The sequence below is a fragment of the Natator depressus genome, chromosome 1 (genome assembly GCF_965152275.1).
Source record: "Natator depressus isolate rNatDep1 chromosome 1, rNatDep2.hap1, whole genome shotgun sequence".
NCBI classification, from domain to species: Eukaryota; Metazoa; Chordata; order Testudines; family Cheloniidae; genus Natator; species Natator depressus.
In genome coordinates, this window is record NC_134234.1 from 156795969 (window position 1) to 156819027 (window position 23059).

At 42.8% G+C, this 23059-nt stretch overlaps 1 protein-coding gene across 1 annotated transcript in view; it reads right to left on the reverse strand.

Annotated features, from left to right (window-relative positions):
• Window positions 1–22399, reverse strand: part of LOC141997324 (interferon-induced GTP-binding protein Mx1-like) — a 24709-nt gene extending 2310 nt beyond the window's left edge. The window contains exons 1-12 of the mRNA XM_074969635.1: window positions 21651–22399; window positions 19330–19522; window positions 14669–14806; window positions 13209–13363; window positions 10301–10439; window positions 9626–9824; window positions 8664–8742; window positions 7567–7689; window positions 5949–6090; window positions 3224–3382; window positions 2339–2415; window positions 210–461 (exon numbers count right to left, since the gene is read on the reverse strand). Of these exons, the coding sequence (XP_074825736.1) occupies window positions 210–461; window positions 2339–2415; window positions 3224–3382; window positions 5949–6090; window positions 7567–7689; window positions 8664–8742; window positions 9626–9824; window positions 10301–10439; window positions 13209–13363; window positions 14669–14806; window positions 19330–19522; window positions 21651–22316 (2322 nt within the window). The 5' untranslated portion in view covers window positions 22317–22399. The remainder of the gene's footprint in view (window positions 1–209; window positions 462–2338; window positions 2416–3223; window positions 3383–5948; window positions 6091–7566; window positions 7690–8663; window positions 8743–9625; window positions 9825–10300; window positions 10440–13208; window positions 13364–14668; window positions 14807–19329; window positions 19523–21650) is intronic.
• Window positions 22400–23059: the final 660 nt, after the last annotated feature.

The following is a 23059-nucleotide window of genomic DNA, read 5'->3' on the forward strand; positions in this document are numbered from 1 at the left end:
CGGCTATTCAAAATTCCAGTTAATACAAAAAGATGTTATCCATGGACATCAAGGTGGGGGATTATATGCCTTATAAATGTTACCAGTATTTTCTTAAATTAAAAGCAAAGAGAGATTCTTTCTATTGATTGCAATGGGAACTGGATTGGTACATGCTGCAGGATTTGGAGTGGAATAAAAACTGCTGTGGTAGGAATCCATAAACTCACACTGAAGTATGCCTCCAAGTGATAAGTCATATCCTGAATGGTAGGGTGGTTCTGGACAGTTCCAGAATTGAAACTCAAGGAGACCAGGTTCAGACTGTGGGCTGCTTCCTTTGGTGTTTCTTTCTCAATAACTTTTAAGTCTTGTCTGTAAACATTGTCCTGGCAGTATACAAGCTGCTCCATTTTAAAATGGATTTTGATAATTGTTTCAGCTTCCTCTGATTGTTTCTTGCTAATGTCTTCAATTCTGCCCTGTGAAGGGAGAGAAGTGGGGGGAAGAAAACTATCAAAATCCACTAAACAACAGATGGTGCAGGTAAGTACAGGACCAGCCCCAGGTAACAGATAACGTATGACATGGTGTCACAGGGTTCCCAAGAGCACATGGTAAGAGCCAGATTCTGGCTCCCTGTCTCCTGGTGCAAGGGGGCAGGAGAGGCCACATTGCCTTGTGCCCCCATTACACTTGTGGACAGGAGCAGCCAAAAGCCTGCCACTTCAGTTCCCTGAGTGCGAACAAAATCCACACCTTTGGCCATGCCCAACAAACCAACCTTCAGCCAGGCACTGAGCATATAATGGTTCAGCTATAGCAACCCCTCCTCTCTGGCCTTCCAGATTCCTTACCCTTTCAGTACACCCAAAACTTCAGTGGGAAAATCATCTACCTCTCCTCAGTGCTACAATTACATTCAAACCTTCTTAAAATCCTTTCACAGGATCCACATTGCCTCCCGAGCCAAATTCAGCCTTGTTCTCAGCTTCAAGGACTTCCACAACATAGCACCTTCCTTCCTCCCCCTCTGCTTTTGTCTCCCTTTAAACTTCCTGCCCTCTTCTTTGCTCAGCCAAAGTCACTTACCTGATTGCTGCCTGATTTTTCAAAGCTGCTGAGCCTCTGCATCTCCCAGAGATTTCAAAATGATTTGTGGATGCTCATCACTTTTGAAAATTAGGCCATAAATGCCTCTATCTTGTGTATGCCCTTGGGCCTTCTTTCAGGCAGTTCCCTGTGAGTGGCAGCCCTTCCAACCTCTCTCTCAAAGTCTTTTCTCAAAACTTAGTTCTTCAGTGACCACAGTCACATCAAAAAAAAAAAAAAAAAGTCTCCCTCACATGATATATATAAATCTCTAAGCAGCCCCATCGTCATATTGTCTTTGACCTTTCCACTTCCTGTGGTGTTGTCTTCTGTTCTTCGCTTAACACAGGCACTGCAAAGACTTATAAGCATGCTTGACTTCAAGTAGTCCCATTTAGCTCTCTGGGAGTACTTACATGCTTAAGTCCCTGCAGGAATGAAATCTGAGATTGTAAACTCCTTGGGGCAGGGACTCAAAATTTGTTGTGTGCAGTGCTGTGCACATATATGGTGTAAAGTATAGTGCAATCCATTCAAGAAACTGGGAAATGTACAGTTTATAGCAATGACAACGTTACTGGATGATGTAACAAACCTTAATTTCTCCTGCATATACAAATTTCCATTTATTTACAGTTTCTCTGTTACCTTATTGCACAACATATTCATAAAGGTGCAGGAATCTCCACCATTGCTTAAAGGTACAACAATTAAATAAGTGACTGATCAAGAGTGAAGGAGTAACATGTAGTTCTATATACAATACATTATGCCATTCAGTATTGCTTGACTTATATCAGGTTACATAAAATCATAGAAGTGTCAGACTGGAAGGGACCTCAAGAGGTCATCTAGTCCAGTCCTCTGCACTCAAGGCAGGACTACACAATAATTAGACCATTCCTAACAGGTGTTTGTGTAGCCTGTTCTCAGATGATGGAGATTCCACAGCTTCCCTTGACAATTTGTTCCAGTGCTTAACTACCTTGACAGTTAGGAAGTTTTTTTTCATGTTCAGCCTAAACCTCCCTTGCTGCAATTAAAGCCCATTGCTTTTTGTCCTGTCCTGGGAGATTAAGGGGAACAATTTTTCATCTTTGCCCTTGTAACAACCTTTTATGTACTTGAAAACTTATGATGTCCCCCTCAGTCTTCTCTTCTCCAAACTAAGCAAACCCAATTTTTATCAATCTTCCCTCACAGGCCATGTTTTCCAGACCTTTAATCATTCTTGTTGCTCTTCTCTGGACAGCATATGGTGTCTCACCTTAGCAGCTCTGTTAAGATTTTGAAAATCCTCAAAATGATCTTTGGCAACCTCTGTAAAAGCTTTTCGGACAATTTCTGAGGGGAGAAAAGAGACATAAAATAAAGGACTGAGCTACTGGTAGCACAAGATTTGTGAAAACTGGTCATTCTCCATATCTATCCAAAGCACAGGTGCCAACTTTTGTTGGTGCCGGTGGGTGCTTGCACCCCCCCGTCCCCACCCCCGCCCCGCCCCGACTCCGCCCCTCCCTGCCCCTATTGGATCCCTCCCCAAATCCCTGCCCTGGCCCCGCCTCTTCCCCAAGCGCTCCGCGTTCTCCCTCCTCCCCCCTCCCTCCCAGGCTTGCCCCGCAAAACAGCTGTTTCTCGGCGCAAGCGCTGGGAGGGAGGGGGGAGAAGCAGGACCCGTCGGCCCGCTCAGGGGAGGAGGCGGAGCGGAGGCAGAGGTGAGCTGGGGCAGGTCGGGGAGCTGCCAGTGGGTGCTCTGCACCCACCAATTTTTACCCATGGGTGCTCCAGCCCCGGGGCACCCACGGAGTCAGCACCTATGATCCAAAGGACACTGCCATGGAGCTATGTCTCATCTATTCAATTTTTAATCCCTCCTTGTCAAACCTATGATGATCTTTCATTTTCCTATCATGGTCGATTTCTAACTTTTTCAGAAATACTGTCCATTTAGGAATTTTGTACTGTCAAAGTCTGAAGGCCAGGCATAGAGGTTTGAGGTCTAAAGATCAGTCTCATGGCTTGAAACTGGTTTGATTCAGATTCATTTCCCCCTGCCTGAAGCAGCCAAGATACAGCTCTTGCCGTGTCAACCAAAATGTACGCAAACCAATATTTCTGAAGGTTGGGATAAAACTTAGTTAATGAAACTCACCAGTTACTTTCTTCAGCATCTCAATAGCTGGTTTTTCTAGTGCCATGATTCGCTGTCTTACAATGGCCTCAAATGTCTTGTAACTGGTAAACCCCGGGAGCTCTCTTCCACGATACTGTTCTTCAAATCTCCACACTTCATGTTGTATAGTTTTTCTATCTATAACATTAAAACAACAGCACTATTTTAATATAACAAATCTAATGAATTTATAAAGACAACTATGGATTTAAAGTGGAAGTTTAGTTCTTTGTTCTGAAGACACTTTTGACTGGAAGAACTAATACACAGCTCATAATTTAAGCAAGTTGATTTCTGTAGAATTGAGCCAAAATATGCAGCTGCTACTTCTAAGAATGAACTGTTTCACTCATTGAGATGACCAGATAAACCAGGGTTGTGCAAACTTTTGGCCCGAGGGCCACATCTGGGTGGGGAAATTGCATGCAGGGCCATGAATGTAGGGCTGGGGCACGAGGTTGGGGTGTGGAAGGGAGTGCGGGGTGTAGGAGGGGGTGCGGTGTGCAGGAAGGAGCTCAGGACAAGGGGTTGGGGTGCAGGAGGGGTACGGGGTGGGCTCAGGGCAGAGGGTTGGGATGCAGAGTGTGGGAGGGGTCTCAGGGCAGGGTGTTGGGGTGCAGGAGGGGTGTGGCATGTGGCAGGGGGCTCAGGGCAGGGGTTCAGGGTGTGGGCTTCCTGCCTGCCCTGGCCCCGCACCACTCCCAGAAGCGGCCGGCATCACGTCCCTGTGGCCCTTGTGGGGAGGGGGGCCAGAGGGCTCCATATGCTGCCCTCACCTGTGGGTAACTCCCCCAAAGCTCTCATTGGCTGCAGTTCCCCGTTCCTGGCCAATGGGAGCTGCAGGGGGCGGTGCCTGCAGGCAAGGGCAGCGCGCGGAGCCCTCTGTCACCCCTCCCCCAAGGACCGCAGGGATGTGGTGCTGGCTGCTTCTGGGAGCGGCGCGGGGCTGGCAATCCCGCGGGCTGGATCCGGCCCGTAGGCCGTAGTTTGCCCACCCCAATTTAAACTAATGGAAACCGGAAAATGGGCCAGTATTCTGACCCAGTACAGCAACTCCTATCAGTCTGATACCCTTTCAGCAGTGGCCAATACTTGATGTTTTAGAGGAAGATGTAAAACTATTTGACAACCAAATATAAGGAAGTCTAGTTTAAACTTCCTGGAACACTCAGACAACACCAACACTAAAACATTGTCAACATTGGAGAAATTTGCCATCCTAAATAATATTTGTTCCTCTCTGACTGATACATGTGTACCTCACATCCACATTTACTAGTGCTTTAAAGGCATCCAATCTTGACTTATTGTGGGTAGGTATAGGAATTATAGCATATTCATGCATGACTGGAGGCAGGAAGTACACAGGTAACACTGCATTCAGTTCTTAAGGACCATTCCTCTCAGAACCTCTAAGAGATTTCAAATACTTATGGGCTTATAGTCAAACACTACAAAAAAAAATTGCGGTGTAGTTTGTGTCAAATAGACTGGAGTTTGAGAGGCAAAACTTTAGAAGAAAGGTGTATAGGGGTTTGTAAAATTAATCAGTCAACGAGAAAAACATCTTCCAATGTATTTTACAATAGGAAGCCCCAAAACCTGCATAATTTAGTAAAAGTCCTGAGTCTTCCATTTATCTGCTATTTTTAATATTTATTCCAGCTCTCTAATGATCTGCAACTAGAACTGTTAGATGAACTTACCTTGCAATGACTTCAGCTATATAAACAATAATACCTGCCTCATACACGGTTCTTTTCATGGGTAGATCTCAAATTACTTTCTAAAGGAAGGCAGAAGTATCATTATTTCCATTTTACTTGCAATGCAGGTGCACCTCCTATTGACACACACAAGCGCTTCAACTGATTCTCAAAGGGAACAAGTAACATCATAAAGAAACTAGTTTTTACTGGCTTTCTTCTCTTCTATTTTTCCTGTGTTTTTGTTCACCTGCTATCTCCTCTTTCCACCTGTTTTCCTACTTTTTTCACTCACCTAATACCTTTAGATTAACTGGCTCTGGGTATTTGGTGGGACAGGACAGATTAGACAATAGAATACACCTGTGTCTACATGTAGTTGCCCCTCAGTGACATGTACCCCTGCACACATTTTGGAACTATTCATTTAGAATTACATTTAGCGATGTTATATCGACATTCACGGACAGCTAAAAACGTTTAGCAATAGGGGCTGCTCAACAGAAATGTGTGCTACGTGTTGACCAAGAGGAAGAATTAATAGGTATTCGGAGAGGTTTAGAAATGTTTTGAGCTGATCTTAAACTTCCATTTCTGTGAGACATTCTTCTCCTTTTAGATCTGGATTCAGTAACCAATTAGCAGACTGAATTATCTGTGAAACATGGGTGTTCTTTAGGTGGTTATTTTATTACTCATAAATTGCTAGACTTTAAACCATAGACTTTAAAAAAAATTTTTAACTTACTTTATTCAAAGAATCAAGGGCATATTGTCAGCTGGTGAAATTGTCCTAGCACCATTGACTTCAATGGAAATGGAGGGAATCCATTGATTTCAATGGAGCTATGTGAGTTCACACCAGCCGGGGATCTTGGTAGATAAATTCTCATCACTTCAAGTTTTAAAATTTCATTAACATGATCTATTAGCTGTATTACAACTTCAGTCAAAATAAGTATTTCATAGCAGCTTCACAGGCAAGCCCCTGTACTTACCAGTCAATGCACTGTCATCAAGTATCTTCCCCCATTTTTGAAACTCTGTCCGGATTTTTGTGAACAGTCTAATTTCATTTTCTAACAACTTTTCTTCTCCTGCCACTGAACTCATGATGTCTTGATTAAACAGTTTGATTTTCTGTAATGAGATAGAAAAAAAACACTCTGAGTTCTGTAAAGGCAGCATAGCTAAGCAAGAGTGAATTTGATTCTATTTTCCTTGTGGATCTAGGCAATCTTTTATTAAATTCCAATCAGTTAGATTTATGCAAAGCCAATGATGATTGCTGGAGTTACACAGGTATCAATGCTGAGGGCCTATTTTTTCCTGCAGAACCTATATTCCTGGGAACAAGAAAAGTTTCCAGATTGACTTGCAGATTCCAGGTTGGGACTGCAGGCCTGGCAATTAGAAAAAACAACCACCATCTTATATTTGTAAACTGAGGACGTGTGTTATGGAAATCACTGAGACATAACCATGGAACGCTATAATGTCATATTGACCAAGTTCTGTCCAGTGTTGAACTGCTCTACATGTCCATGGGATTTGTGCTGCTAACTCACTTTGGTGCTTTCGAAAATCCCAACCTAAATCTTAATTCACCTCCTTTGTCCCTTTCTCTTTACCCTAAAAGCTGATCTAACATCAGCCGAGATTTTCAGAAATGGGTGCCTATATCTAGGTTCCTAAATCCAGATTCAGGCACATGGTGCGGCCAGGTCACCTCCTTGCACAGCAGCTGCTGGACCTTGAGCTGCACCCCACAGGGAAAGGCAGCAGCAACAGCTGGGAGCTGCAGGGAGCATAGCACTGCTTTCTGGGGTGGAGTGGGGGGGAGAGACTGAGTGTAAGTGGGGGAGCCTTGATCGGGGGGGGGGGGGGGAGAGGCATGACTTGAGCTGTTCCGGGGGTGGCCGAAACTTTAAATTGCCCCCTGCAACCCATCAGCATTTATGGGTCATCTCTGCTGTCTCCCTGCAACCATATGGTAACACGTAATCCCAGAAGGAGAACTTTGGCAGGGCCCAAGATCAGCTGGACCTGCTAAGTAGTATGGTTGACAGCCAGGGAGGTGTAACCTGGAGACCCAGTCAGAGAGCGATTGGATCACAGCATCCCACCCCAAAAGAGAAGTGGAGGCATGGGCCTCTGTCTTGACAGGGGTTCAATTGTGGGACTGGAAGAGGGTCTCTGTGGGAGGAGCCTACCCAGGGACTGTGGGAACAGCCATTCACCACAGTAGGTCTCAAACTTTAAGGCCAGAAAGGATAGTTGTGATCATCTAGTCTGACTTCCTGGACATCGCAGGCCACTAAATCTCACCAACCCACACCAGTAATAAACCAATAACCTCTGGGTGGGGTTCATAGTAAAGAGATAGAAGAAACAGGTGAAAGAGCTTCATCAAACTGGACACCATGAGCCAAGAGCATCCATGGTTTAAATCCTTATGCTTATGTGTGTTGTAAGCAATGAAAGCCCTACAAAGGGTTGATGGCAGAAATGAATTTGTTCCCTTTGAAATTCTTGAGCTTATCAAAATCAGGAAAGTTTAGTAATTGTTCAGCTCCCTTTGCCGTGCCTCACAACCAAATACATATTTATACTTACATCTATTAGGAAAACCAACTTCTCGCCTTCTGCTTTTGGTGTGCCTTTGCCATATTTGAGTAACTCTTCAGTTGTTTTGTGGAGCTGAATGTTTATTTGCTCTTCTAAAACAGGCAAAGATTTCTAGGGGAGAAAAAACAACAATACTTGTACAGTTTGGACAATTCCATTCTTTGAAAGAAATAGAACATTTCAGAGTGTGACATGGAGCTTTATGAATCTTGCACGGCCCTTAAACGTCCAGGTATGCTTTGAAGTCTAAACCAACACTGCCTGTACTGAGAAAAGAATGGGGAAGGTTTTTCGGTGCTTCTCTTACATAAAAAAAAGCAGTGTTGCTCTGCTGGTCTAGTACAGCTTCCTAGTTAGAGAACCAGTGCATCTTAGCAACCTTTTCATTCTTACTAAACAGTTGGTTATAAAAGCACACATAATATCTGAAATATTTCATATTCACTCTGTATAAATTATTCAGGCTTCCAAAAGTTGACAATGATGATAACAGTTCGCTCTAGTTAGCACTACTCATCCATAGATCTCAAAGCGCTTTACAAAGGAAAGCAAGTATCAGAATCCGTACTTTAAAGACAGGAACACTGAGTCACGGAGAGATTACGTGATTTGCCCATGGTTAAACAGTAGGTCTGCTGCAAAGCTGAGAATCGAATACTGGTCAACTGTCTATTGCTGGGTAAAATTTTTGAACGAATAGTTTATTCACTGAAAAAAGCAGTTTTGGTCGACCCAAAACTATCTGAATATGATCCGATAGTTTCAGGTGGGGAAGAGCTGGACTCTTCTACTTTACTGACAAATTCCAAACATGTTTGGACCGAAATGAATATTTCCCCCGATTATACCCCCGGTTTGGCAGCTGAACTGAAAAATCAATTAATCTCCCAGCTCTACACCTGACTACCAAGCCAAGGCTCAGTATAGTGGACCATGTACTTCCAGATTGCCATCAGGCAGGGTAATTAAAGCTATTCATAGAAATAATTTTTACAGGCCCAGTCCTCCAAAACTGCAGGATTGGGTCCTTTTTTTTTTTTTTTTTTTAATGGTTACTGATGTAAAGTGTTTCTTTGTTAGCTTACATTAATGTGTTCCACAAGCTCACTTGTAAGTTTCTCTGCCAAAATGGGGATAGTGGCCTTGTTTTCATCCAGAAGAACTCTGAAACAGAATAAGGAAGATGAATATTCCGCGCATTTGCTGACTATGACTCGCATTTGCTGAACAAGAGAGCAGTGTCTCCCCGAGTTCTGCAACGCAAAGCAGGTAAATACAGTTTCTTCTGATCAAGCAGGGGAATGCTAGTGAGGGTGCAGCCATAGCCTCACTTCATCCTGCCAAATCTGCTCATGTGCAAGATTAGATTTGAAATGATGAGCTGTTTGCTGAACAGACTGAGAACAGAAAAAGGTTCGGAACCAGAACTTCAGAAAAAGATCATGAGAGAAGAATATCCACATTTATTGCTGTATTATAAGAACGTATGTACTGCTATACATGGTCGGGATACTGATTCAGAACCACTTTCGGGTTCAAAAATTCTCTTTATGCCTGAAATGCTGAAGAGCAATCATCTGTGGAGGAGAGCGTTCTCCTGACACAGACCATCTCTTTCCTGGGAGTGAGTTTCCCCCCATACTTCCCAGTGGAGAGAACGATATGCATGAATGCCTGAGCCAGCAATGCACTTTAAAGCACGTGCTTAACTTGACTCCTTTGGGACTACTTCAGAGTTTAATGGTCACCACGTTTTTAAATGGTTTTCTGGATCAGGGCTTAAATCAAACTTGAATCTGAAAAGAAGCTGAGTTTAAGAGAAGTTAGTTGACATGTAAACTCTTTCTTGCATTTTGGAAAACACTACCACACAGACAATGCAAAACAAACAAACAAAACAAACAAAAACCCCACCCCAAGCACTCCAAGCTAAGTTTGAGGATAATTCTCATTGTGGGCCTAACCCAAATCCGATGGGAGTGAGCAGGAATCTTTCCATTGAGCTCAATGGACTTTGGAGCAGGCCCTTTAACTGTTTGAAAACTACCTAAAATGTTCATGCTGCTCAAAGAATTCTCTCTCCTTCTGGATTGCAGAGGCCAGGGTGAGCTTGTCATGAATGTCTTGCTGCCCACGACATTTAACAATCATATAACCCTTCCTTAGGTGGATGACAAGGTTTCGTACAATATCAACAACTGACGACTCAGTTCCTCTGTCCACCAGATCTGGTTTTGTCAGGATCCCTGTGAAGTAATATGATGAGAAGATTAGACAAGCACAGAAATTAATGATGGGAAAAATCTATTGCAGGTATCTAGTCACCCAATGCAGCACTGTTCCCGACAGCATATACTAAAGTGACTTCTCCAGCTGTGCTGTAAGTTTTTTTTTTCCCCCCAGCCCCTCTATCTTCCCCCCACCTTTCTCAGGAACACCTAGGGATATCAAATTAATAGCAGAGCTTTTACAATATTAATTTTTAATCTTGTCATTTTCAAGATATTTATAGGCATAGTATCAATGGCAGTAGGGTCCCAAATTGAGCTATCCCTTTAGGTATCCGTTCCCTTTTATCCGTGTGCAAAATTCATGTTATTCCACAGAGCTTGTTTTTTCCTCATAGCAGGTAACTCTTTGCAGGGTTGGGGCAGGGTGGGAAGAATTTTAGAACTCTATGACCTACCTTCCCCCCATTTGTATTTTTAAAAGTATGTCTCACCTAGAGTTCTTTCTCCATCAGGGTCTACCTCTTGAGCCATTTTCAGTGCCTCTGTTGTTGCGATATCCACATTACTTGGCACCACTATCAAATTTATAGTCTCTTGCTTAGCAATAAATTTTTTAATTAACTTTTTGATCTGTAATAAAATATGGTAAGAAAGAAATGCAGTAAAGTTTGATGTGACAAATGGCATTGGATGCCAGGCTGCTCATCATCTGACTAGGTGGAATGTCATACACATGACGGATACAATCATACAATAGAAGCTAAGGTGCAAATGTCAGCGGCTGAATTCAGCCTGATTATCTAAAGGTAATCCAAATGTGGTACATGCCCCAGAACAGACTGGTTTTATATCAGCCTTGGGAAATGGTCATAAAAATTTACTAGGCCCGGTACACAATCTATTCAATGATGAATATGTAATGATATTTTACCTGCATTAGAAACAACCAAATTCTATTGTCTAAATGCACAGCGAAGAAAAAAATCAAGTTGGATTATACTGATATGTCAAGATCAGATAAAATGTAGAGTTACATACATCCATCTCAAAAGTGTGCCTATCAAAAGAGAGCAGAATATCTTGTCTTTGCCTTTCAATGAGAGATTCATAAAAAATAAATAAAACTGACATATTTGGCTGTTTTCCCCCCATGTTTGAATCCCAACAATCAGAGTTTCTCATGGTTTTGTGTTGTGTTGCCAAAGGTTCACATAGCTCTAGTTATATTAAATTCATGTAACTATTATCCTGAGTTTCCATAAATCTTCCCTTGTCTTCTATATTTCCCTTCAATACCATTTTCTGTCATATTCAAAAGTAAGATGCTTTATCTCCCTTATTTTGCATCTGGAGAATGTGGGACATTCAGGACAATTGTCATGTGCAGCTGGTGTCACACCAACTATTTTATTGTGGATACAATGAGCAGAGTTGTACAAATTACTATAGTAATTTCATCGCAAAATAAAGTGATTGTTTCCCTGCATTCTGGCTGGATAAGGGAGCCCACTTGTATTATCTTTGAGAATTCGTTGCCCAAACCCTTTTGATTCAATCAACATTTGCTGACATTTGTCAAGTCCTGCACCTCTCATTACAATTTACATGTATTGTGGGGGAGGTACTAATACACATATCTACTATACATCACCATCCACCCCTCAAACTCCTGCTAACATTAGGGCAGTGGTCTCCAACCTTTTAACGCCCAAGATCACTTTTTGAATCTGAGCGCAACCCAGGATCTGTCCTGCCCCTTCCCCAAAGCTACGCCCCTTCCCCAAAGCCCCGCCCCACTCACTCCACCCCCCCTCCCCACTGCTCGCTCTCCCCACCATCACTCACTTTCACCAGGCTGGGGTAGGGTGTTGGGGTTCGGGAGGGGGTGCAGGTTCTGGGCTGGGGCTGAGGGGTTCACAGTGTGGGAGGGGACGCTGGGCTGAGCCTGGGGCAGGGGATTTGGGGTGCAGGAGGGAGTGAGGGGTGCAAGCTCTGGGAGGCAGTTTGGGTGCAGGAGGGGGCTCCAGGCTGGGGCAGAGGGTTGGGGTGCAGGAGGGGGTATGGGGTGCTGGCTCTGGGAGGGGGGTCAGGGCTGGGGGTTGGGATGTGGCCTTCCGACAGGCAGCACTTACCTCCGGTAGCTCCTGGTCAGTGGCAGGCGCAGCGAGGCTAAGGCAGGATCCCTGCCTACCCAGGCCCCACACCACTCCTGGAAGGGGCCAACGGGTAGACGGGGGGTAGACGGGGGGCCATGGCTCCGTGGGCTGCCCCTCTCTGCAAGCACCACCCCCGCAGCTCTCCCGGCCAGTGGGAACTGCGGGGGCGGTGCTCTCAGGTAGGAGCAGCGCACGGAGGGAGACCCCGACCCCCGCTGCGGGGCCGTGCTGGCTGCTTGCAGGAGCGCCATGGGGCCGGGGTGGGCAGGGAGCCTGCCTTAGTGGCAGCCACACTGCACCACCGGAAATCGCAATCGACTGGGAGATCCTCTAGGATCGACCAGTGGATCGCAATTGACTGGTTGGTGACCCCTGCACTAGGTCTATATTACAAGTGGCCTTGTTCTTAGAATTCCTATTTGAATTATAAATATTTTAGTTTGTTACCTTTTCTAAAAGAAAGACCAGAAAATCGTCACTCACTTCTACTTTATGCATTGTCTTTTTCACTCCATAAAGTGTTCAACATGCTTCAGAAAAAATGCGTCAAATACTACCCTCATTTACACTGCTGTAAATTCGCAATAACTCTGCTGAAGTTAGAATTTGATCCATTATGTGGGGAAGCACTGAGAGACAGTAAAATTAATGGAGCCAGTTTGTCTTTTCCTTACTATACACCATAGTCCTCAGTTGTAGAAGAATACACTAGACAGAGATTTATTTAATTATGAGACTTTCTTTTGCTGAATTTCGTCTGTAGGGCTGACCAGCATGTGTTTCATTCTAAGTGACCATCACTCTTATTTTCAGCACTTCCTCCACCAATAACTGTCCTGTCTGTTGTCTACAACATCTTTAATTCTGGTTGTGAGACAAGTTAACTGTATAGAATACTATTGTCTAGATCAGTGGTGGGCAACATGCAGCCCATCAAGGTAATCTGCTGGGGGGCCGCGAGACAGTTTGTGTACATTGACAGTCCACAGCTTCCAGGGGCCATGGTTCACCATTCCCGGCCAATGGGAGCTGTGGGAAGTGGTGGCCAGCACACCCCTGCGGAGAACTGTGGCCACTGGGAGCTGCGGGCAGCCCTGCCTGTGGATTACCCTGATGGGCTGCAGGTTACCAACCACTGGTCTAGATCCTCCAGCAAAACCTTCTGTTTAAGATAATTTGTTCAGTAGATCTCCACTAATGTAACTTAACTGATTCCTAGCTCAGAACATGTATGTTGCATTACCTGTTCTCCAATGTCTTGTGGCTGATTCCCTACAGCCACCCTCGCAATCCCTGGCAGATCAATCAGTGTCAGATCTGGAACATTTGGAGAGCTAATTTCGAGGGAAATTAATTCCTGGCTAATGCCCACTCCTTCACCAGCAATTGCATCCTGGGCTACAAAGGAGGAAAGGGAAAGACAAGAAAAGCAAACTTTAGAAACGCCTCATGGGAATTTCAGATTAGAACATATCAGAATTGGAAAGCTCCTGTTGTCCCCTGGGATTTTTTTTTTTTTTAAAGAAAGGCATTTTGGGACACAATCCTCGCCACACAAAATCCCATGGAAATCAATGGGGCATGATTGGACTCCTTTTCAGGATTTGAGCCTTAATAAAAATTGAAGAATACACTATGAATTAAACTTTCAGAAATCTCAATGTAGAAAAATCAAATACATGGAGATGTTTTAATAAAAATAATAATATAGTGATACAATAAAATACTTAGCATTTACACAATTGGTTCCTCATCTCCAAAATGCTGGACATGCATTAGTTAATCCTTGACAGCCTTGCAAGGTAGCAAAGGTTTATTATACACATTCTATAAATGGATGAAGTGAGGCACAGAGATTACGTGACCTGTCCAAGGTCATATAGCAAATCAGTGGCAGAGTCATGAACAGAATGGAAGGATATTGAGTGCCAGTACTCTGCTTTAACCATCAGACCACACTGTCTAAATCAAACACCACCTCACAGAAGCTGGCTAGTACGTGCGACTGATTTGTTAATTCAACATAACACCACCATTTTATAGCTCTGTATTGCTGCTATTTCTTGATATCAAAGTAAATAATTTCTCATGAGAAACCTTCAGACGCATAATTAGCTTATTTGACTTTTATGTCACTTACCTCGCTACCGTACCAGTATTTTAAAAATTATTTCTTGAAAACGTCAGAGAATAAATATATATGTAAAAACAAACAATGTTATGACCAATAACAATGTAGGTAACTATGGAAGCTAAGCCAAGGACAATCAAACCTTAAGCTTCAGGGCATAAGCTGATAGCCCTTGGGGTAGAAGAGGTGTTTTCTCCTATCATGCGGAACACTGAACAACTAGCTAGTGCCATGTGAGTACAATACATGTTTTTTTTTTGTCTTCCCCTAGAATACTAGGAATTCGTCAAAGCCAAGTGCAGAATGATGACTTAGATACACTATGGCCTGAGCTGGTCTGAAAACTCCTGGAGCAAATCACTGTTGATGTAAAATGCTGCAACGCCGCTGAGATCAGCTGAGTCGTGCTGCTTTATTCCAGCTGGGAATGTGGCTCCCTGTGTTCTTGGCATTCTCAGCAGTTATGATGCAGGGTGTTAATTTGGGAAATGTTATGCTGCCTAACAGAAGGGAATAAAGGATGAAAAGGATGATTTGATGAATTAAATCAGAATGCAATAAATAGCACTTACCTTTTCTTATTTCTTTTTCTACCACTGAGGGATGGTGGAGCTCTTCATCTATATCCCAGTAACTAATTTTCCCTTTCCATTCCTGCTGAGGAGCCAGTTTTTTCAGTTTGAGCACTAAGGGACATCTGGTAACAATACCTGCAGTTGTCCATAAAGAGAGTTAATTCTGTTAACGGACATCCTTTTGAATGGGTACAGAGCACACCATAGAATGTAGCTTTTCCTACAGTATGCAGAAGAATGCCCAAACACAGCTCACACACCTTGGAATATCTGAGAGCTGGGAAAGCATGCTGGGCATTGGTAGGGCAGTGAGGAAAACTATCATCCCATTTGTATGCCGCACTGTGCAATGACCATATTTTAAAAATTTATTCTGTCTTGAAAGATTTCACATTTGTTTGAAAGCTATTTCGTATAGTTAAAATGGGTAATGGAAACCAGTAATATATATCTGAAGAGAGAGGAAACTTTAAAGGTGTGTGTATGCTCGATGCTTTGTACCTTTAAAATAGCTGTTCAGAATGATATCCCGAAGATAGAATTGTACCCTGATCCGGTTCGATAGTAGGGATATCATTTTGTATTGCATAGACTTGTTTAAATATTCTGTAGATGTATTAATTTCTATAGATTTTTAAGAGTTATTTCTATAGAACCCTGTCAGGAGTGCTAGTGATAATGTAGGATTCAGGCCTGTATTTTTACTTGAGATAGTATTTTGGGTTTTGCTTGCCTGTTTGATTTTTTGATACACATACATTCTTACTAATATGTGTGAACAAAGGACAAAGACACTGTGTGTGTTACTTCTGCCTAGCTAGATGGGTTTGTTAGTACAATGGGAACAGATAAGAGCAGTTAAAGTGTTACTGGGCGTGATGGGAATATAATATATGAGCATACTCTTGAAGACTGACACAACTCTTATCTCAAGGCAAGGTCAAGCAACCAGTCAGGAAGGGCAAGGGAGGATTGGGGGGAAGATAAAACACTAAAAGGCCAGCCAAATGCCTGCCCTTGACCATAGCACATCCTCACTCCTTACCCCTCCCTTGGGGTACAAGAGAGGTTGGACGAAGACTCCAGACCCATGACCCCCTGTTAGAATCATAGAATCATAGAATATCAGGGTTGGAAGGGACCTCAGGAGGTCGTCTAGTCCAATCCCCTGCTCAAATCAGGACCAATCCCCAACTAAATCATCCCAGCCAGGGCTTTGTCAAGCCTGACCTTAAAAATTTCTAAGGAAGGAGATTCCACCACCTCCCTAGGTAACACATTCCAGTACTTCACCACCTTCCTAGTGAAAAAGTTTTTCCTAATATCCAACCTAAACCTCCCCCACTGCAACTTGAGACCATTACTCCTTGTTCTGTCATCAGCTACCACTGAGAACAGTCTAGAGCCATCCTCTTTGGAACCCCCTTTCAGGTAGTTGAAAGCAGCTATCAAATCCCCCCTCATTCTTCTCTTCCGCAGACTAAACAATACCAGTTCCCTCAGCCTCTCCTCATAAGTCATGTGTTCCAGTCCCCTAATCATTTTTGTTGCCCTCCGCTGGACTTTTTCCAATTTTTCCACATCCTTCTTGTAGTGTGGGGCCCAAAACTGGACACAGTACTCCAGATGAGGCCTCACCAATGTCAAATAGAGGGGAACGATCACGTCCCTCGATCTGCTGGCAACACTCCTACATATACATCCCAAAATGCCATTGGCCTTCTTGGCAACAAGGGCACACTGTTGACTCATATCCAGCTTATCATCCATTGTAACCCCTAGGTCCTTTTCTGCAGAACTGCTGCCGAGCCATTTGGTCTGTAGTCTGTAGCGGTCATGGATTCTTCCGTCCTAAGTGCAGGACTCTGCACTTGTCCTTGTTGAACCTCATCAGATTTCTTTTGGCCCAATCCTCTAATTTGTCTAGGGCCCTCTGTATCCTATCCCTACCCTCCAGTGTATCTACCTCTCCTCCCAGTTTAGTGTCACCTGCAAACTTGCTGAGGGTGCAATCCACACCATCCTCCAGATCATTTATGAAGATATTGAACAAAACTGGACCGAGGACTGACCCTTGGGGCACTCCACTTGATACCAGCTGCCAACTAGACACGGAGCCATTGATCACTACCCATTGAGCCCGACAATCTAGCCAACTTTCTATTCACCTTATAGTCCATTCATCCAGCCCATACTTCTTTAACTTGCTGGCAAGAACACTGTGGGAGACCGTGTCAAAAGCTTTGCTAAAGTCAAGGAACAACACGTCCACTGCTTTCCCCTCATCCACAGAGCCAGTGATCTCGTCATAGAAGGCAATTAGATTGGATCTGTTGGATCATATTAAAGAAGTTCTGTATTAAAATCACAAATGAGTTTGATTCCCCATAGTTTAAATTCCAGGGTATTACTAATTAAGAGGTCTCTTGGTTTTTGGTACTGTTTCTCTCCCTCTATGTGTGAAACTTGCAAGCTGCTAATTGTGTTAGTACATCCTAAAACAGAGTCTGTTCTCAAAGCAATAGTTTGTAACAACAGAAACAGCACACAGAGACTCCCCGCCCTTTTGTTGTATTTATCTCGCTTTGTTAACAATTGTGATTAAAATAGAGATAGAGGATGTATGTGGATGGATGCTTGGTGTGGATAATAACTGAATGATCAGGGAGGTGCCAGCCTAAGAATCCAGTGTCCATCTGCTGAAGAAGGCGTCAAGTGGAAACAACCAGAGGACCCCCAGAGGGCAGACTGGAATCCAGCCAACAGCCTCAAGGATGGGAGAACCGAAGAACAAGGTAACAGGAATAGCAACCAAACTTGACAGATACAAAAAGGAGGAGACTTCCACTCTGGCCTACCTCACACAAAGAAGGTGTGAAGGTGAAGCAAGGACGCGGAAGAGTGCTCTGGAATTACTTTGGTTTACCTGCCTTGTCCCTGGCAGTTCTTCTGTTGATAGACAGAATAAAGTTGTAGAACTGATCAATGAAATTGTTTTTAATTGTTCACTTTATTAATATAACTTCATAAGGAAAGTTTTATGAATGAAACAACATTCATTCATAAAACTGGTTACCCCAATAATTGGCTAATTGAGTTTCACTTTCAATCCAATTGCTGCTTAAATCGCTGAAACTCCTGCTCACTGTTTGTCATTCATTATACTTTCTATATTGTAACTTCTGCTCACTGTTTGCCCTTCCTTACACTTGTCCATATTGTAACGCAAACTCCATTTTAACTTGTGTCAAACTCCATTTTAAAATGCTCACTCCATTTTGTAAAAGCTTGCTGCAACCTTCATTTTTGCAAAACCCTGCTGTAATCTTATTAGTTTAGTTTAGATGTGTGAATGAGGTATGGATGGATGATGGAATCAACCTCCAGCCCCAGCCTGTCCTGATGAAATAAAGTGTAAACACCCAACGGCTGAAGATGCAGACAACAGCCCTGACAAAGTAAGAGGAGTCCACCCTCAAAAGAAAAGAACAAAAGTACAATTGAAGAAACATCAAAGCCAGGTCCTAGGCTGAAAGTCATGTCTGCAATTGATGGGTGATCAATCACACCGGACCCAGTGACACAGCAAGACCTATAGACTCTGGATTCAAACTAAAGCCTACAAAAAGGATGGGTGAGATGGAAGACTTTGGAGGGTAGCATTCTGCTGCCAACATGGAAGGGCATCGGTGCATGCCCAACAGAGACCCAGCTCTTCCTTGTGCCCGGCTTTCCTGGCCAGTTAGCCGCCACAAGCTACGAACCCAAGCCATGAACTCAAGCTACATTCAGGACTGGTAACTATAAAGCAGCTGCAGAACCTGTGTGTGTGTATGAACGAACATGTGAATTAATGTGAAACTGAATGAAATGTTATAGCTATAACTGACTGCCTACTACGATTCTTTTTGTATTCACAGTAAATGTGACATTTTGTCTTATCCCCTTTAATAAGAGCCTGCTGGTTTTTATTTTATTGGTATAACAAAGTGGCTTAGAATAACAACACCTTTTGCCGAGCTTTAACATGGTGTTTTTCGTAAATACTTGGAACACAATGCATGCATCTCCTGTTTAGACACTAGCTTTAGCATATGCTGTCAGAAGATCTTTTGCATGCCCATACTGCTGCCTGGGTCATGAGAGCAGCAGGTAGATGTCCTCCTGTGCCAGCACAGGGTTCTCTGGAACAAAGGTTGCTATTATCTGGCTAAGGAGCAGTTGATTCCCTTTCAGAGGTTTCACTCCACACAATTACCTCTGCTGAATATAAAGTCAACATTGAAACAAAACATTTCGATGTTATTGAATCTAAATGTTTCAATTGACCCAAAATAACATTTTCAAAAGTTGTTTCACAATTAAGTCTGAAATATGACGTTTTATTCCCGCATGGAATGAAAGCAAATTTCAAAATAGTGGAATTTCCCACAAAAGGGATATTCCAGTTGCCGCGCAGTTCTCATCATAACAGTGTTTTCTGTATGATGGGATAGGGAAAATACAAATTCTTTTGGGTTGTGTCAGGGATGAATCTAAACCCAACTTTCAGTGTCCCCAAACTGACATGAATTACAGAATATCAGATAGAAACACACCACTGCGACTAAGGGAAGAGTCAGATTTCTGAGATGAAAAGCTGAAAGGTAAATTCTTACCACTGCCTCTAGGGAGAGCAACTCCGGACAGGGCTTCTAGAACCGAGCTTTTTCCAGAACTCTGGTCTCCAATCACTGCAATTGCTGGCAAAGCCAGGTCCTTTTCTACTCCGAGCGCTCTCAGGGAGTCAATGAGATCAATACAGGGACGGATTTTCTCCTCATATTGGTTGTACAAGATGTGTTCTGCGTTCTGTAAGAATAACGTTACATTTCATTTGAGCTCATTTCACAGAATCGGGCAAAGTTAAACATGTCTGTGCCATAAATGATGTACATCATCAGCAAACTGTACTTCACCCCACCATACCACTAGCTTTGTACTGTGAGCTACAAGCCTTCTGTAGTATTCTTGACAAGGTAAACACATTTCTGTAAATTCAGCAAAATTTAGCTAATTTGCACCAATGGCTGAAATATCCATTGCAAATTACTGAATTTTATAAATTAGCAAGTGAATACACAATAAGAAAAGCAAGAACACCACCCCATCAAATGTCCTTTCTTCAGTTATTTTTGGTAACTGCAGTTTTTTCTTGTATTAATTTATAATGCATCATAATGTGCTAGTTCATGTATTGCAGTATATATCGTTAAATACTGAAGGTCTTAGTAATAAGAAACCTCAGTACATTATCCCTATTAAATCACTGTTGTGTGCTCTGGAGAAATATATAGTTTGTATGTGAGTCAGAGTGTGCAGAGATAAGTGAGAATCATAGAATATCAGGGTTGGAAGGGACCTCAGGAGGTCATGTAGTCCAACCCCCTGCTCAAAGCAGGACCAATCCCCAATTTTTGCCTCAGATCCCTAAATGGCCCCCTCAAGGATTGAACTCACAACCCTGGTTTTAGCAGGCCAATGCTCAAACCACTGAGCTATCCCTCTCCCCAGGTTGTGCTGTAATTTCTTTATGGGCTAACAGCTGGTCATTAGCTTTTAGATTATTATGTTGATCCTTCCCCTACCTCCTCCCTTCCAGGGCAGGATATTGTGCCCAGGGAAAGAATAAATACACCTGATTTTTTAAAAAAGGTGATTACTTGATGTCACTTGTTTCATGTACCACCTGCTTTGTAATAACACACGAGGGACTCCACTTTTATTAAACAAAACTGGCTGTTTACTAGAGCAGTTATTTACCGTGCTGTTCCAACTACATCTTAGTGTCCCTGACTGCGCATACAGACTGACTTCCTGCAGCCTCCTCCAAATTCTTCCCTCAGGCAACCTCTCTGCAGGTTGCTGCACTTAAGGTAGCCATGTCATTTTGAGAAAACTAGTATTTTATGAAAAAAAAATGAGGAGGACTTCTGGCACCATAGAGACTAACAAATTTATTTGGGCATAAGTTTTCATGGGCTTAAACCCACTTCATCAGATGCCCAAATAAAGGTGTTAGTCTCTAAGGTGCCACAAGGACTCCTTGTTCTTTTTGCTGATACAGACTAACACAGCTATCACTCTGAAACCTGTCAGTATTTTATGATTTAACAGGTGAGGCAGCTTCCTATCTTAATCTAAAATTTGGTATCTGTGTATGGAGATAAAAAGCTAAATTCTTATTTTCCACCCTGAATTGAGAGCACTATTTCAGGAAATAGATATATTGAAACAAAGTGCAGAATACCTAGGAAAGACAATACTTATCACCATGGGGAAAATATTTTTGCACCCCTGATCATAATTGCAATGCTTATTATCTAATAACATTATTTAACTGCTTTAATAACTTTAATATAATTTTTTCAAATGTCTATTCTGATTTTCTCAGTGTTAAACATAGAATATGAAATAAGAGTCTTTGTATTTCTATCAATTTCTGTTGAAAGCACAGGAGCCTCATTTAAAGAAGAAACAAAAACTCAAATCCCATTATATCTGTTTAAAGTTTCTTAATATGAATATTCATTAAGATATACATTCTAGGGGAAAGTTGGAGTCAGGCTGTGGCCCTTCTATTTTCTATGCCTACATTTTTTTACACCTGGAAATGAAATGCAGGGGCAAATCTTAGTAATTACACGACTGAGCACCTGGCCCCCAATCCTGGAAATATTTACGCATGTGATTTACAAAGTACTATACCAGTCAAAGGGATTTACACATGTGCATGAAGTTCAACATGTGTGTTTGCAGGATTGGTGCCCAGACTTGCACACACAATCACACACAGAGACAGAAAGAACTGTTTTGATCTGTGTCTGCAGATTGTGTATGCAGAAGTGAGCCCAGACCACTGAAAATTCAGCCCTGACAGCAGCTGAACATTAATCTCAGAGGAGTCAGTTTTCACTCAAATGCCAAATATCTGACTTGCCTTATTCTGTTGCTCTTGGAAATGATATATTCCCCCTTGCTGTTTCATCTTTTCTTGATGATATTTCTCAGACTCCGCCCACTGGACTGCTGCTGTGTGTCTCCGAATCATCTCATACCACTCTGGAGGTGCACTCTGTGCGCAAGGCTGTGGCACTGCAGTAGCTCCTTTTGACTCCGTTGGTTGCAGGCTTCTTAAAGCTTCTTTTGACTGTGTTGGGAGAGATCCTGGAAAAACTGCTTTAGTCTGCACAGGGAAATATCCTGGAAATCCTCCTTTTGACTGGGCTGGATGTGATCCTGTAAACACAGCATTTGACTGCGTTGAGAGCAATCCTGTAAAAACTGTGTTGGTCTGTGCCGGTGCGGGCGATGTTACGAAACTGTCTTCTGACTCAGGCGGGAGTGGTACTCCAAAATCTTCTTCTGACTGAGTTGGGAATGATCCTGCAAAAACTGCTTTAGTCTGTGTCGACAGCGATGCTCCAAAAGCTGCATTTGACTGTGTGGGGGGTGTTCCTCCATGGAATACTTGTGATTCTTTGGTCATCAAGTAAGCTCCAGGCCCTGACTGTGCCGGCATCCTACGCAGTGATGGTTTATACATTACCTGTCTGCTTCTTTGCTTGCCAGATGAAGATGCCCAGCAGCTCTGGGACTTGTTCATTAACTGTCACTGAAAAGCAAATGTCTGGTCTGGCAACTCTTCTATATTGCTCTGAAAACGATACGTGGGCGTGAGTGAATTCAGCTCTGCAATAGTAATAACAATGGAGAAAGTCAAAACCATATTGTTATTGGTTGGGCCAGATCTCTGCTAGAATCAGCTGGTGTAGTTCTTTTCAAACCAATGGATTTGTGTTGGTTTGAACCAGCTGAGGTGACCCCTTATTTGTACTGCATCACTGTGCTGAGTTGCTCCAAAAAAATGCCAATTACTTTTAATGGGAGATTTTGAAACATTTTAACGTTTTCCCAAATTTCCCTCAAAAATGCCCTTTTAACAATGATCAGCTCTCAAAAAATGATTTTCAATCATTTTTCTTTTTCATTTAAAAGAATCAGAACATTTTGACCAAGCTTGTTTTTTTCCCCCATTATAGTTGAAAAAACATGTTTTCATCAATAGAATATTTCGATGGGAAAAAATGTGAGCAGCTCTACCAGTGTGATAGGGGGTATGAGCAGAATGCTTCTGCCCCACAAGTGTCCTATTTAAGGCCCAGATCCTGTAAATACTCACCCCCACACTTAAATTTACTTTTGTGAGTTGGGAGTTTAGCACATTTGTATCTCAGGAATGGGGCCTAAATGGATAGTTGACAAACAGAGGTAAGGACCACAAACCAACACTCCGCTCTCCAGCCATTCCTTTTGTGGAGAGTTTCCATGAGCCTGTGGATTTAGAAA